The 12,321-nt window shown below is 33.8% G+C and overlaps 1 protein-coding gene across 7 annotated transcripts in view; it reads left to right on the plus strand.

The window, feature by feature from the left end:
• Positions 1–241: 241 nt before the first annotated feature.
• LOC128202741 (cilia- and flagella-associated protein 74-like) overlaps positions 242–12,321 on the plus strand; it is a 37,952-nt gene continuing 25,872 nt past the window's right edge. For all 7 annotated transcript variants that reach the window (XM_052903834.1, XM_052903835.1, XM_052903839.1 and 4 more), the window contains exons 1-12: positions 242–352; positions 2,094–2,310; positions 2,699–2,833; positions 3,060–3,158; positions 3,850–3,954; positions 5,450–5,623; positions 5,960–6,070; positions 6,271–6,373; positions 6,684–6,841; positions 7,240–7,372; positions 7,665–7,775; positions 7,942–8,053. In XM_052903834.1, coding sequence (XP_052759794.1) covers positions 2,144–2,310; positions 2,699–2,833; positions 3,060–3,158; positions 3,850–3,954; positions 5,450–5,623; positions 5,960–6,070; positions 6,271–6,373; positions 6,684–6,841; positions 7,240–7,372; positions 7,665–7,775; positions 7,942–8,053 — 1,408 coding nt within the window. In that variant the 5' untranslated portion in view covers positions 242–352; positions 2,094–2,143. The remainder of the gene's footprint in view (positions 353–2,093; positions 2,311–2,698; positions 2,834–3,059; positions 3,159–3,849; positions 3,955–5,449; positions 5,624–5,959; positions 6,071–6,270; positions 6,374–6,683; positions 6,842–7,239; positions 7,373–7,664; positions 7,776–7,941; positions 8,054–12,321) is intronic.

Raw genomic sequence — 12,321 nt, forward strand, 5'->3', positions numbered from 1 at the left:
TATATATATATATATATATATAACAGTATACAAAATCTCAAATTCAGCTTACCATCAGAATTGCTTCAACAATGAAAAGAAGCCTGTGACAAGTTGGGTAAACCCTCAAACGAAGTTAACTTAACCTGATTTAGATCCTTCAGAAACGAAGGAAAAGTAAAGGTGACAAAGTTTAATCTCGCATCGCGGGATACCTGAATACCGGGACCGGTTTTTAGCTCACGACGATCTTTTTGTCACTCTCGCAGGTGCTCGAGATTTAGTTGCCAAAGTGTTTATGTCAACTAAATTTCAAGACTTTGCATACGAAAGGCAGAAATGAAACAATTTTATCAATAATCACCTATTGCTGGTACCATATGTTTTTTTTCTAATGTCTGTTATTAAAGCAGAATGTCAGCTGCTGTCTGAGTTTCCACAGTATTGATAAATTACTTAAAACAGTGCTTAAGTTAAGTGGGTGGAGTAAAATAATTATATTTTCATTTGAATATTTTACAAATGCTTTATCGGAATTGGACAAAACAGTCACAAAACACTTGGTTTTTTATGCTCTTTAATGTGTTTTCCCTGTTTTATATCGATCAGTTCTAAAATGTAAATGTTTTTGAGTAAAACAAAATATGTTCATGCAGACAGGTTGTAGTGTTGTGATTGGAACAAACTAGTTATCAGAGATTGTTAAATAATGTAGCAATTATATAATAAATTCTTGCTATTATTTGAATGATTAACTTAATAACAAACAAGGATGAAGTTAAAAATAAGATATAATTTTGGTGAGCAGTTACTGTTTTTAAAAAGAAAAAAAAGTCAGTTTCAATTTCTTTTTTTGAACACATATTTCACCTAGCCCGTTTGTAATGGCTTTGCATCTTTATAAATTTATGTTGTTCAGTTTATCAAATAGATGGGAAACATTTTGTGTTTCTCCTGATTCACTATGCGTATTCTAGTCATTGTTCCTCTCTCGTTACCATTTATTAGCTTACTAATTGTCTTTCAAGTTACTACTCATAATTTCACACTAGTAAGTGTAATGTAACAGGTAATGTGTGTAGGATAAACCCCCCACTAGTCATTCTAAAATGCCGTCCAGGCATTTTTTTTAATGATGGTTAGCCTATATTAAAAAAAAAAGCCTGGACGGCATTTTAGAATGACTAAACCCCCCACCTACATGTATTTTGGCAAATATGGACAAATCTCGCTTTCAACTGCCGCAAATGTCATATTCAACTTGCAATTGCATGCCCTAAAAAACGATCCTGTGTCTTTTTTGTGGGTCAGATTTCAGATTCTGTTATGTGAGCAGTGCTGACCTTCACTCTAAAATTAAAAAAAATAAAATTTGTTTGATGCAAAGTATTCCATCGCTACCATATTATAAAGCACCTGCTCAGGATGCTGATGTCATGCATATTCAGTATACCCTATTGTATACAATGACAGGTGCAGATGATAAAAGTCACATGATAATGAAAATGTCATGTGATGCGTTGTCAGGCAGAATAAATGTGTGTATTGATTTATTGAAGCTACGTGTTCCATGGACCATTTTTTTTTAATTAGACACCTGGATGTGTATACAGCTATGATGATTTTGATATTTTTGAATCTATACATGACTGATTAAAATAATCGAATTGAGCACATTTAAAAGCATGCAGAATGGGGAAGTATGGTTCTTATTTAGCATACAGGGTTCTCAAAAATACATCTTTAATGGGACATTTATGGTATTTCTGAGTAGAAATGTTGTCAAGTGTAATGCAATGATAAATTGTACGCTTTATAAGATATAAATATGGTAAATGACCCAAGTAAATGCCAGAGGAGAGAATTCGTCCATCTTCATGTATGCAGAAATTGGGGGTTGGCCTTTTTTATCCTTCTCCCATCAGTTACATGACAGTCTGATCATGTTCAAATTTAATATGATCTCCTGGTCATTGTTATGAACATGGTTAGCATTTTTTGTGTTTGTGTTCCACTTTTCAAATGATTGCCTCTCTTTACAAGGAGTTATACACACAATATTGAACTAGTATGTTAATACTTTTGTATACATGTATAATACTTTATATTTGCAGTCTACACATTATCTCCTTGCTGAAGTCTTAAAACAGCTGGAGCTAGCGAGATGGAAGAAATAAACAGTGACATGCCCTTGTTGGAGGGAGATGAGTTTTTCCGTAACCTGGATATGATGGAGCAGGATTTCCTCATTGAGGGGGACATTCAGGACTTTGACGGTGATGATGAAGAGGGAGAGCTACAGTCAGAAGAAGATGAGGAAACAATAATTGAGTAAGTTTGTTTTGGTTGTAACTAAGTTACACTGAGTTGTAACATAATACAGGGTCAATTTGAATAACAATTCAAGTTGTAAGGTACATGTATGAACTGTTCTACAAACATACCAAAAGTTTATATCCTATGGAAATAGTAGTGTACATGTAGTGGCTTATCAATGTAAAGCAGCTTTTATTGATTAAAATTGGAACATGGATTATGGATAGGCTGTTCAGTGTGTGGTTTAAAAAAACAATTATTACATGTATTTCATTTTTAAAGTAGCCAGTGTTGACACCTTCCCTGTCCTTGAATGAAACTCAAAATATTCATGTCTATACATGTACATGTAGCCGATATCATGTCTGATAGGATCTAAGATCACTCCCTTGTTTTATTTCAGGTCACCAGACTACCCTGAGACCCCAGATGAAAAGCTGTCAAAACAGGAGCAACTGCGGATGATGCATCTCCGCAGCCACCTTAACCAGCTCATGGAAAAGGTTAAACACCACCATTACATGACTGCCAAAACAAGGTGAAGAACAAATACAATTTGATTTCTCAAAGAAAATCTGTGGGCATGAAAAACATTAGTGTTTCATGAATATTGAACAATTCACAATGGTTTGTTGCTCATAAACTAAAATCATTATTGATTTGATAAATATCTACATATATTTAATTGCTTAAAATGTTATCCCAATTCATATGCAATGTTCATAGGTTCACCCCTCATATTTTAATACTACTTTCACATTCAGTGATGAGCTGAAGCAGAATAGGAACAAGATCTCTGAGTTAGAGGCAGAGAAAGGGAGGGTGAGAGAAGAGCTTCAGACCAGGAACACTGAAGGAAACCAGTGAGTGCTCTAGGGATGCTGATATCTTAAAAGGCTCTTATTAGTTACAGATGTTATCACTTATGTATCTACATTTAATGATGCTGTCTAATTTCTAAGACATAGTTTGTTCAGGGTTTCCATTCAAGGAAGTTTGGAAGTATATTACTCCCTAGTAGAAATGGGTTAAAACTTCCAAAATTGATTCGTTGGAAGTACAGCACTTCCATAGTTTTTAAGAAAACTTCCAAAGTAGAACTTAGCTTTGAAGTTCAAAATATCAAAACCTTGTGTCAATATTACTTTTATGGTCACAATTTCAATCAGTCTTTGAGTAAAATGAATTACTATGATATAAGTCTTTGATTTTGGCAAGTTAAAGTTACTTGATTTTTAACATACTAGTTGAAAAATAGTGGAAATGATATTGTATTCGGGAGACTTTAACTTCCACATTTCAGTGAAAACTTCCTAAATTGATGGACTTCCAGTTTCAAATTCTTAACGGAAGCCAGCACTGGCACTAACATGATACTAAATCACTATCAATCATCCTCTGCTCTCAATCTCATCACTTGTAAGTGAGATTTTTTTCTAAGTGGAGACACCCTAAGACATTTGTTCATGTAATACATATTTAACAGTGTTTATTTAATTTGTAAGAGATTTAGTAGTTACTATTTGCCCAATGTTCCCCAATCTCCAACCCTAGGTCAGCAGTGTACCGTCTCCGCTCCCAACATGACAAACTCTGCCAGGAGATACAGGATGAAAAAGAGGTGGAGAAACTCATATGTGAACGACTTGATAAGGAGGAGTAAGTCTTTTGCTATCAACCTTGTGATTTTATTTTTGAAATAAAGATGTCTGCTACCATATATATCAGAAAGTTGTGGTTGTAAGTACCCTACTGGTTTCAATGGAGGGTACTATAGATTGACCCTCTGTCTGTCCATCCCAAAAAACTGTATGCTGCAATAAATAAAGAAGTAATTAAGCTAGGCGAATGAAACTACATGTATGTCTCTGGATATAGAGAGGTCCTGGATGCATGGATTTTAATCATTAATAATGAAATCAGGTCTAGGACGACTTTGGTTTCAAATCACATCATTTGTATTGCCCTTTTCAACTTTCACCTTTGAATGAGCCAAAAAAATATACTTTGCTGAATATATGACTACCAAGACAATATGGTAATACAGTACACCATTTATTATGATTACTGGAAAATGGTCTGTCAGTTACACTGTTATATTCGCTCTATTTCTATTACAAGATTTCATTGATTTTTATAACCCTGGGGTCCAAACTTCACCTCATTAACATAAAACCCACATTCCACACTTCATATTTCCAAACATGTTGTGGAACAGAATGAAACAAGTATGGGGGGGAGACGTATGTTTTTGTTCCAAATCTTATTGTCTAGTTTAATATGTTATTGGTTATGGTTAAGGTAGAGACTTGTTGTGTTCACTGTTCTGATCATTTAAAATTGAGTTTTAAATTGGCTATTATGGCTCAGCTGGATGCTGCATTTCTTTAATATATTATATTTTAATATGAAAGCAAATATTAAAAAAAACACACACTTTTCCTGCAATATTGTACTAGTTTGATTATATACCATTGATATTGGTTTTGTAGAAGTAAATTAAACCAGCTCTGTACAGATTGTTATTTTGGTTGAAACATTATCATGTTGCCTGTTTGATTGAAACATTATCATGTTGCCTGTTTGATTGAAACATTATCATGTTGCCTGTTTGATTGAAACATTATCATGATGCCTGTTTGATTGAAACATTATCATGTTGCCTGTTTGATTGAAACATTATCATGTTGCCTGATTGATTGAAACATTATCATGTTGCCTGTTTGATTGAAACATTATCATGATGCCTGTTTGATTGAAACATTATCATGATGCCGGTTTGATTGAAACATTATCATGATGCCTGTTCGATTGAAACATTATTATGTTTCCTGTTCGATTGAAACATTACCATGTTGCCTGTTTGATTGAAACATTATCATGTTTCCTGTTTGATTGAAACATTATCATGTTTCCTGTTTGATTGAAACATTATCATGATGCCTGTTTGATTGAAACATTATTATGTTGCCTGTTTGATTGAAATATTATCATGATGCCTGTTTGATTGAAACATTATCATGTTGCCTGTTTGATTGAAACATTATCATGATGCCTGTTTGATTGAAACATTATCATGTTGCCTGTTTGATTGAAACATTAACATGTTGCCTGTTTGATTGAAACATTGTCATGTTGCCTATTACATTACCAGGTACGAGTTGAACAAGGTGGAGGTGGAGCGAGGCAAGTTTCTTCTGGCAGAAGATGAGCTGGTCAAGAAAGAGGACCGCCTGGCGAAGGAGAAGACAGACCTGGCTATACGTAGACTGCGGAAGGAAGAACGTAAGGCTGCCCAGGCTGAACGCAACCTGCGCAACCAACAGAGGTAGTTATGGGAATACATACTTGATGTTTAAGGAAAGGAAAACTCAGGACTGCTCAGGTTGAACGGCACATATATCAGTTATATGCAATTACATTTAACATGGGTAGGGATTGTTATGTAGAATTTATTACCTGGTAGTTTATAGATGTTATGAGATGATGTTTTCAAGGACTTTAGGTAGTATTATTTTGTTTTGAGTTCATCTTATAGTTTGTTTTGATGTCTAGTCTGTTTTCATCAGAGTCAAAGATAAAGACTGAAGCAACTTTTCATCGCTAGTTTCAACAGTTTCCGAGGGAAAAAAAAGAGTTTGACTGTCCACTTGTGTTATTGCAGGTTCCAGTATGAGACTATGAATCAGAAGCAGCAGTTACAGAGAACCCTGGCAGAACAGGCCATGCAGAGTCAGGAGAAACACAGCAAGTTTGTCTCAGAAACCATGGTCAAGTGAGTCCAAAATTGTTAAATTACAATAACTTCCATTTAAAGTTTGTTAATTGATGTTGAAAAAACACCATTGTTATTGTCATTTTACCATGGATAGTGTATGGTAAACAAACATAACACCAAAAAATAAACTCTAGCAACTATTTCAACATCAATTCACACATTTAATCCATGCATATTTGTCTGTTGTGCATTTACAGGCTGAAGAAGCGTCAAGAGGATGAAAACCAGCGGTACAAGGAGGAGATGAAACGCAAGATGGACATGTTGCTTAAACTGAAGTCAGACATACAGTCAAATAGGGTAGGAGGATACTATAGTTATAAGATAGTTATTATAGATTAGAACTTTGTGAGATGAATATTTTCATGGTTTTCCCTAAAGTGATTGTGTTGGGCTCTTTGCTAAAAACTGAAGAAATAATTAGAGAAAATCACAAATTGTAATAGTAATAAATAAAAATCCTTTTGCGATTTTGATTAAAAAAACAAAAGACAGGTTCATTGAGGTTCTTTGATAAAAATTTGAGAATGAAAAAACTTATGATTTTTACACATTTACAAATGCCAAAAATAACAATTTTGTAATTCTTTGCAATGTGTTTGACATCCAGGAAAACTTGAAGGCATTACGTGCTCGTGACAAAGCAGCAGAAAAACGTGAAGAAGAAAAATTGGAGCAGGTTAAACAGAAAATTCTTGATGAGGGAGGCAATCCTGACCAGATACTCCTGGTGCAGAAACGAATATCTGATATGCAACGGCAGAAAAGGTAAGAAACTAGAAGGCTGGGTTCTGGAGATGATGTGGCAGTGTTTTATAAAAGGGAGACAACCCTGACCAGATACTGCTTATGAGGAAATGTATGTGTGACCTGCAGGCACAGAAAATGTGCAGGCTTGACAATTTAGTTTGAAAATGGGTGTGAGAATGTTTGACAAGTAGTTGGCTCTTGACAACATTCCCTGGAATATATGAAGTGTTAGAAACTGAACTGAACTGAGTGTTATTTTTGTTCTGCCATTTAGTGGTTATTCTGCTGCTACATTATTGTTTATAGACATCTTTACTACAAAAAGTTATCAATATTTGTAATACACAGGAAGACTCACCATTGGTAATAAGACAAAAACCATGCTTCTGTAAACCTCATATCATGTCCACTTTCAGCACCTTTGAGCTGGAGCAGAAGGAGCGCCAGGCTGCAATCATGGACAAGATCCTTGCGGAGGAAGAACAGATGAGGCGTCGCAAGAAACAACAGCCCCTGCTCTGGTCAGATCCCAAACGGGAACAGACTAAGGTAGGATTTGAAACTTATGATCTTTAAATATGAAAAAAAAGTGGTATCAGACAAGGTGACCTATGACAAGCCAGCTCTTGGTTGATTAGGCAGAAGATCCTACCTTATGGATTTGTACACATTCTGGTTATATAAATATTATCTATAAATGGAACCAAAGAACTACATGTATTTCCTAGGGATTCCAAGCATTGTATTCTGCTCAGGAAACAGAATCCACAAGTGTTCTCTACATAATGAACTTTACAGAATGTAATATTGTCTGTTAAAAGATTAACATTTTTACTCCTAGATTCTAGGGCCCCCAAAGAAGAAGCCCCTGAAGACATTTCAAGAGTACACAAAGCTGAGTTCCGAGGATACAGATTTCAACCTAGACCTCCAAGATTCTCTAGATGATCAGGTAATGTATGGCTGATAGAAATATACTTTTAATTTATGATGCAATGAGTGACAGTTGTCCTTGATGTTGTTACGGGTTTAAATTGTTTCAAGTTTAAATCTGTAACCATATTATTTGGTGAACACAGACACTGGGGCTTTAAGAGATGAGATCCATTTTATTAAAGGGAGAGAAGTATGACATGGAGAAGTTTGCACCAGAAAACACAGGAGAGATAACTATACCTGAGCAGGGGCGAGATGAGGCGAGTTCGGACTCCAGTGACGAGGAGGATCAAGGTATGGTGTTCTTGCCACACTGCCAGTAATCTGCACACCTTTTGCTAGTCTTGTTCAGAAATAAAAACATCAAAGTACTGTCAGGGCTTTTGTGACATCTTAATAATTATGATGCCGATGGCTGTGTTGGCGCCATATTTTTTTATTGATCAATAAAGTATTTGTTGAGTTTTGCCCCTTTATGGACTGAGAAAAGCAGGCAGATGTTTGAATTCATACATGGAGACCTTTATAATGTTGATGTCATTAAACTTAGCATAGTAGAATAAACGGGTCCTACTAAACACTGCAAAGCCTAGCAAAGTCAAGCAAAGCCTAGCAAAGCCAAGCAAAGTCAGTTTTATTTTTATTTATTTTTATGAGTTTTATATATTTAGTTGGAAAAATGTATAATTTATTGCAAATATTGTGTTAAATTCATAAAATTACATTAGTTCAATATTGCAAAGTCCAGCAAAGCCTAGAAAACCCTTTCTAAACCTAGCGAAGTCAAGCAAAGTCTGTTTTATTTTTATTTATTTTTATGAGTTTTATATATTTAGTTGGAAAAATGTATATTTTATTGCAAATATCGTGTTAAATTCATAAAATTACATTAGTTCAATATTGCAAAGTCCAGCAAAGCCTAGCAAAGCCTATCAAAACATAGCAAAGTCAAGCAAAGTCTGTTTTATTTTTATTTATTTTTATGAGTTTTATTTATTTAGTTGGAAAAATTTATAATTTATTGCAAATATCGTGTTAAATTTTTAAAATTACATTACTTCAAGATTGCAAAGTCCAGCAAAGCCTAGCAAAGCCTATCAAAACATAGCAAAGTCAAGCAAAGTCTGTTTTATTTTTATTTATTTTTATGAGTTTTATATATATTTAGTTGGAAGAATGTATAATTTATTGCAAATATTGTGTTAAATTTGTAAATTACATTACTTCAAGATTGCAAAGTCCAGCAAAGCCTATCAAAACCTAGCAAAGCCAAGCAAAGTCAGTTTTATTTTTATTTATTTTTATGAGTTTATATATTTAGTTGGAAAATGTATATTTTATTGCAAATATTGTGTTAAATTTGTAAAATAACATTGCTTCAAGATTGCAAAGTCTAGCAAAGCCTACCGAGACCTAGCAAAGTCCAGCAAAGTTAGTTTTATTTTTATTTATTTTTATTTATTTTTATGAGTTTTATATATTTAGTTGGAAAAATGTATATTTTATTGCAAATATTGTGTTAAATTTGTAAAATTACATTACTTTAAGATTGCAAACTCCAGCAAAGCCTAGCAAAGCCTATCAAAACCTAGCAAAGCCAAGCGAAGTCTGTTTTATTTTTATTTATTTTTATGAGTTTTATATATTTAGTTGGAAAAATGTATAATTTATTGCAAATATTGTGATAAATTTTTAAAATTACATTACTTCAAGATTGCAAAGTCCAGCAAAGCCTAGCAAAACCTAGCAAAGCCTATCAAAACATAGCAAAGTCAAGCAAAGTCTGTTTTATTTTTATTTATTTTTATGAGTTTTATATATTTAGTTGGAAAAATGTATAATTTATTGCAAATATCGTGTTAAATTTTTAAAATTACATTACTTCAAGATTGCAAAGTCCAGCAAAGTCCAGCAAAGTCAGTTTTATTTTTATTTATTTTTATGAGTTTTATATATTTTGGTTTTACAACGTCTAGCAAAGTCAATAATCGTGTAGTAAAGCCAAGCAAAGTCTAGCAAAGTCAGTTGTATTTTTATTTTTATATGGAATTTAATTATTTTTAATAAGCTTTTGTTTATGTTAACTGCTTTTAATGCATTTAATGATGTATGTGTCATTACTTTAAGAACTTGTAGCAATGTACAAACTATGTAGAAATACAATCTTGCTTATGTTCTCGCTGTGCAATAAAACACAAAAATTTCACAGGAAGTTTGACTATCGTTAAGATACGTTTCTTAATAGAGCGTTCAGTTACCGTTGATCAAATATTAACAGAACTGTTGGTTCATGTTTGATCAACGGTATCCAGGCCACACCACGTGGAGGCACTCTTGCCACGGCCCTTTAATTCTTTTTAAGTTGTAGCATGTTATTATGAGATGTTTTGTTGTTGTTATTTACTGTAAGGAAGCATGTTATGTTTAAAGTTTTATCATGTTATTATGAGATGTTTTGTTGTTGTTATTTACCGTAAGGAAGCAGGTTATTTTTATAGTTTTAGCATGTATTTACGCGATGTTTTGTTGCTGGTGTATAGTCCCTTTAAGTGACACTTTTATATAAATAGTTTTTTTTGTGAAAATGAAGTTAAACAAAGACTTGTCACAGCCTTTGTGTTGTGGTCAGCATTGAAACTTAAACCAAGGCCATAGCTCAAAAATTAATGCTGTTCATGATTTTGATACTGAAAAATCTAACAGATTATATATGCAAAGAAAGGTACTTGGCAGGTGACATGTATAGAACTCGGTACATTACGGAAACACAAATAATACGACATTTGTCAGGTGTCAAATGGCTTCAGGTGTCTTTTAATGCACAGGGCCTAACTGACACAGGCCATAAACAACATCGCAGCCGGCCGCTGTCAAGTTTTCGGCCACTGAATACATTCACACCTCCGCCCCCCCGTCCACAGCCAATGAGAATATTCACACCTCTTACATAATGTGGCCTGTATTCCTTGGCCAATGAAAATATTCCGTCCCATCCCGCTCACTCCGCCTCTTTATAGGTTAAGCCAATCAAAATAATTCATCGCCATTATTCAAAATGGAACTGACTTAGCTCTAATTTCTTTTACTTTGCTAGACTCAGGTAGTGTATCATGCACATATGCCTTATTCTCTTTATCATAAAATCATTTCATCTACAAAGATGTCTTTTTGTATTTTAATATTACTTATGCGTGTTAATTCATTGACTTTGTTCAAAATATAACTGACTTTGATTGACTTTGCTAGACATTGCTTGACATTGCTATAATTTGCCTGACCTTGGTTGAATTAGATATTGTATCATGCAAGTATTTTCGTTCTCATAAAGTCTTTTATTCAACAAAGACATCCGTTTGTATTAAAATATTACTTAAAAATGTTAACATATTGAATTTTTTAGGAATATATCTGACTTTGCTAGGCTTTGCTAGACTATGCTTCGGCTCGACCTTGCTCAACGTAGATTGAATTTGATATTGCAGCATGCAAGTATGCCTAATGTTCGTTCCTATAACAACAATTACTCAATAAAGACAACTTTTTATAGATTTCAATCTTACTTATGAGTGTTAATTCATTGACTTTGTTCAAAATATCCCTGACTTTGCTAGAATTTGCTCGACGTAGCTCGACGTAGCTTGAATTAGAAGTTATATCAGGCAAATATGCCTAATTTTCGATCACATAAAGTCATTTATTCAACAAAGACATCCTTTTGTATTTGAATATTACTTCTGAGTGTTAATATATTGACTTTGTTCAGAATAAATCTGACTTTGTTCAGAATATATCTGACTTTGCTAGGCTTTGCTAGACTTTGCTTCGGCTCGACCTTGCTCGAAGTAGCTTGAATTAGATATTGTAGCATGCATATTTTTTGCTCTCATAAGAACAATTATCAAACAAAGACATCTTTTTTTAACATTTAAATTTTACTTATGAGTGTTAATTCATTGACTAGGTTCAAAATATCTCTGACTTTGCTAGGCTTTGCTTGACTTTGCTAGACGTAGCTTGGATTAGAAATTGTATCGTGCAAGTATACGGTATTTTATTTCTCATAAAGTCATTTATTCAACAAAGACATCTTTTTGTATTTTAATATTACTTATGCGTGTTATGTCATTGACTTTGTACAAAATAAAACTGACTTTGCTTCAATTTACTCGACTTTGCTTGACTCAGATATTGTATCATGCAGATATCATGCAAATATGCCTTATTCTCGTTCACAATAAGTCATTAATACGACAAAGTCATCTTTTCGGGATTAAATAACGATTATAAGTCCTACTAAACTTACTTTGTTAAAAAAAAAAATGACTTTGATTGACTTTGCTTGGCTTTGCTAGGCTTTGCTTGACTTTGCTAGGCTTTGCTTGGCTTTGCAGTGTTTAGTAGGACCGGAATAAACAAGTACTTGTGGTATACAAAGTTGTCAGGGTGAACTCTGTAAGATGGCTCTTCATTTGTTCCCAGTATTTAAAGGAACCTTGGGCTGTTAACAACCTACCGGTAAGTCTGTTTCATAGTGATATGCATAAATAGGACAACAAATCCTT

Source organism: Mya arenaria, chromosome 9 (genome assembly GCF_026914265.1).
Source record: "Mya arenaria isolate MELC-2E11 chromosome 9, ASM2691426v1".
NCBI classification, from domain to species: Eukaryota; Metazoa; Mollusca; class Bivalvia; order Myida; family Myidae; genus Mya; species Mya arenaria.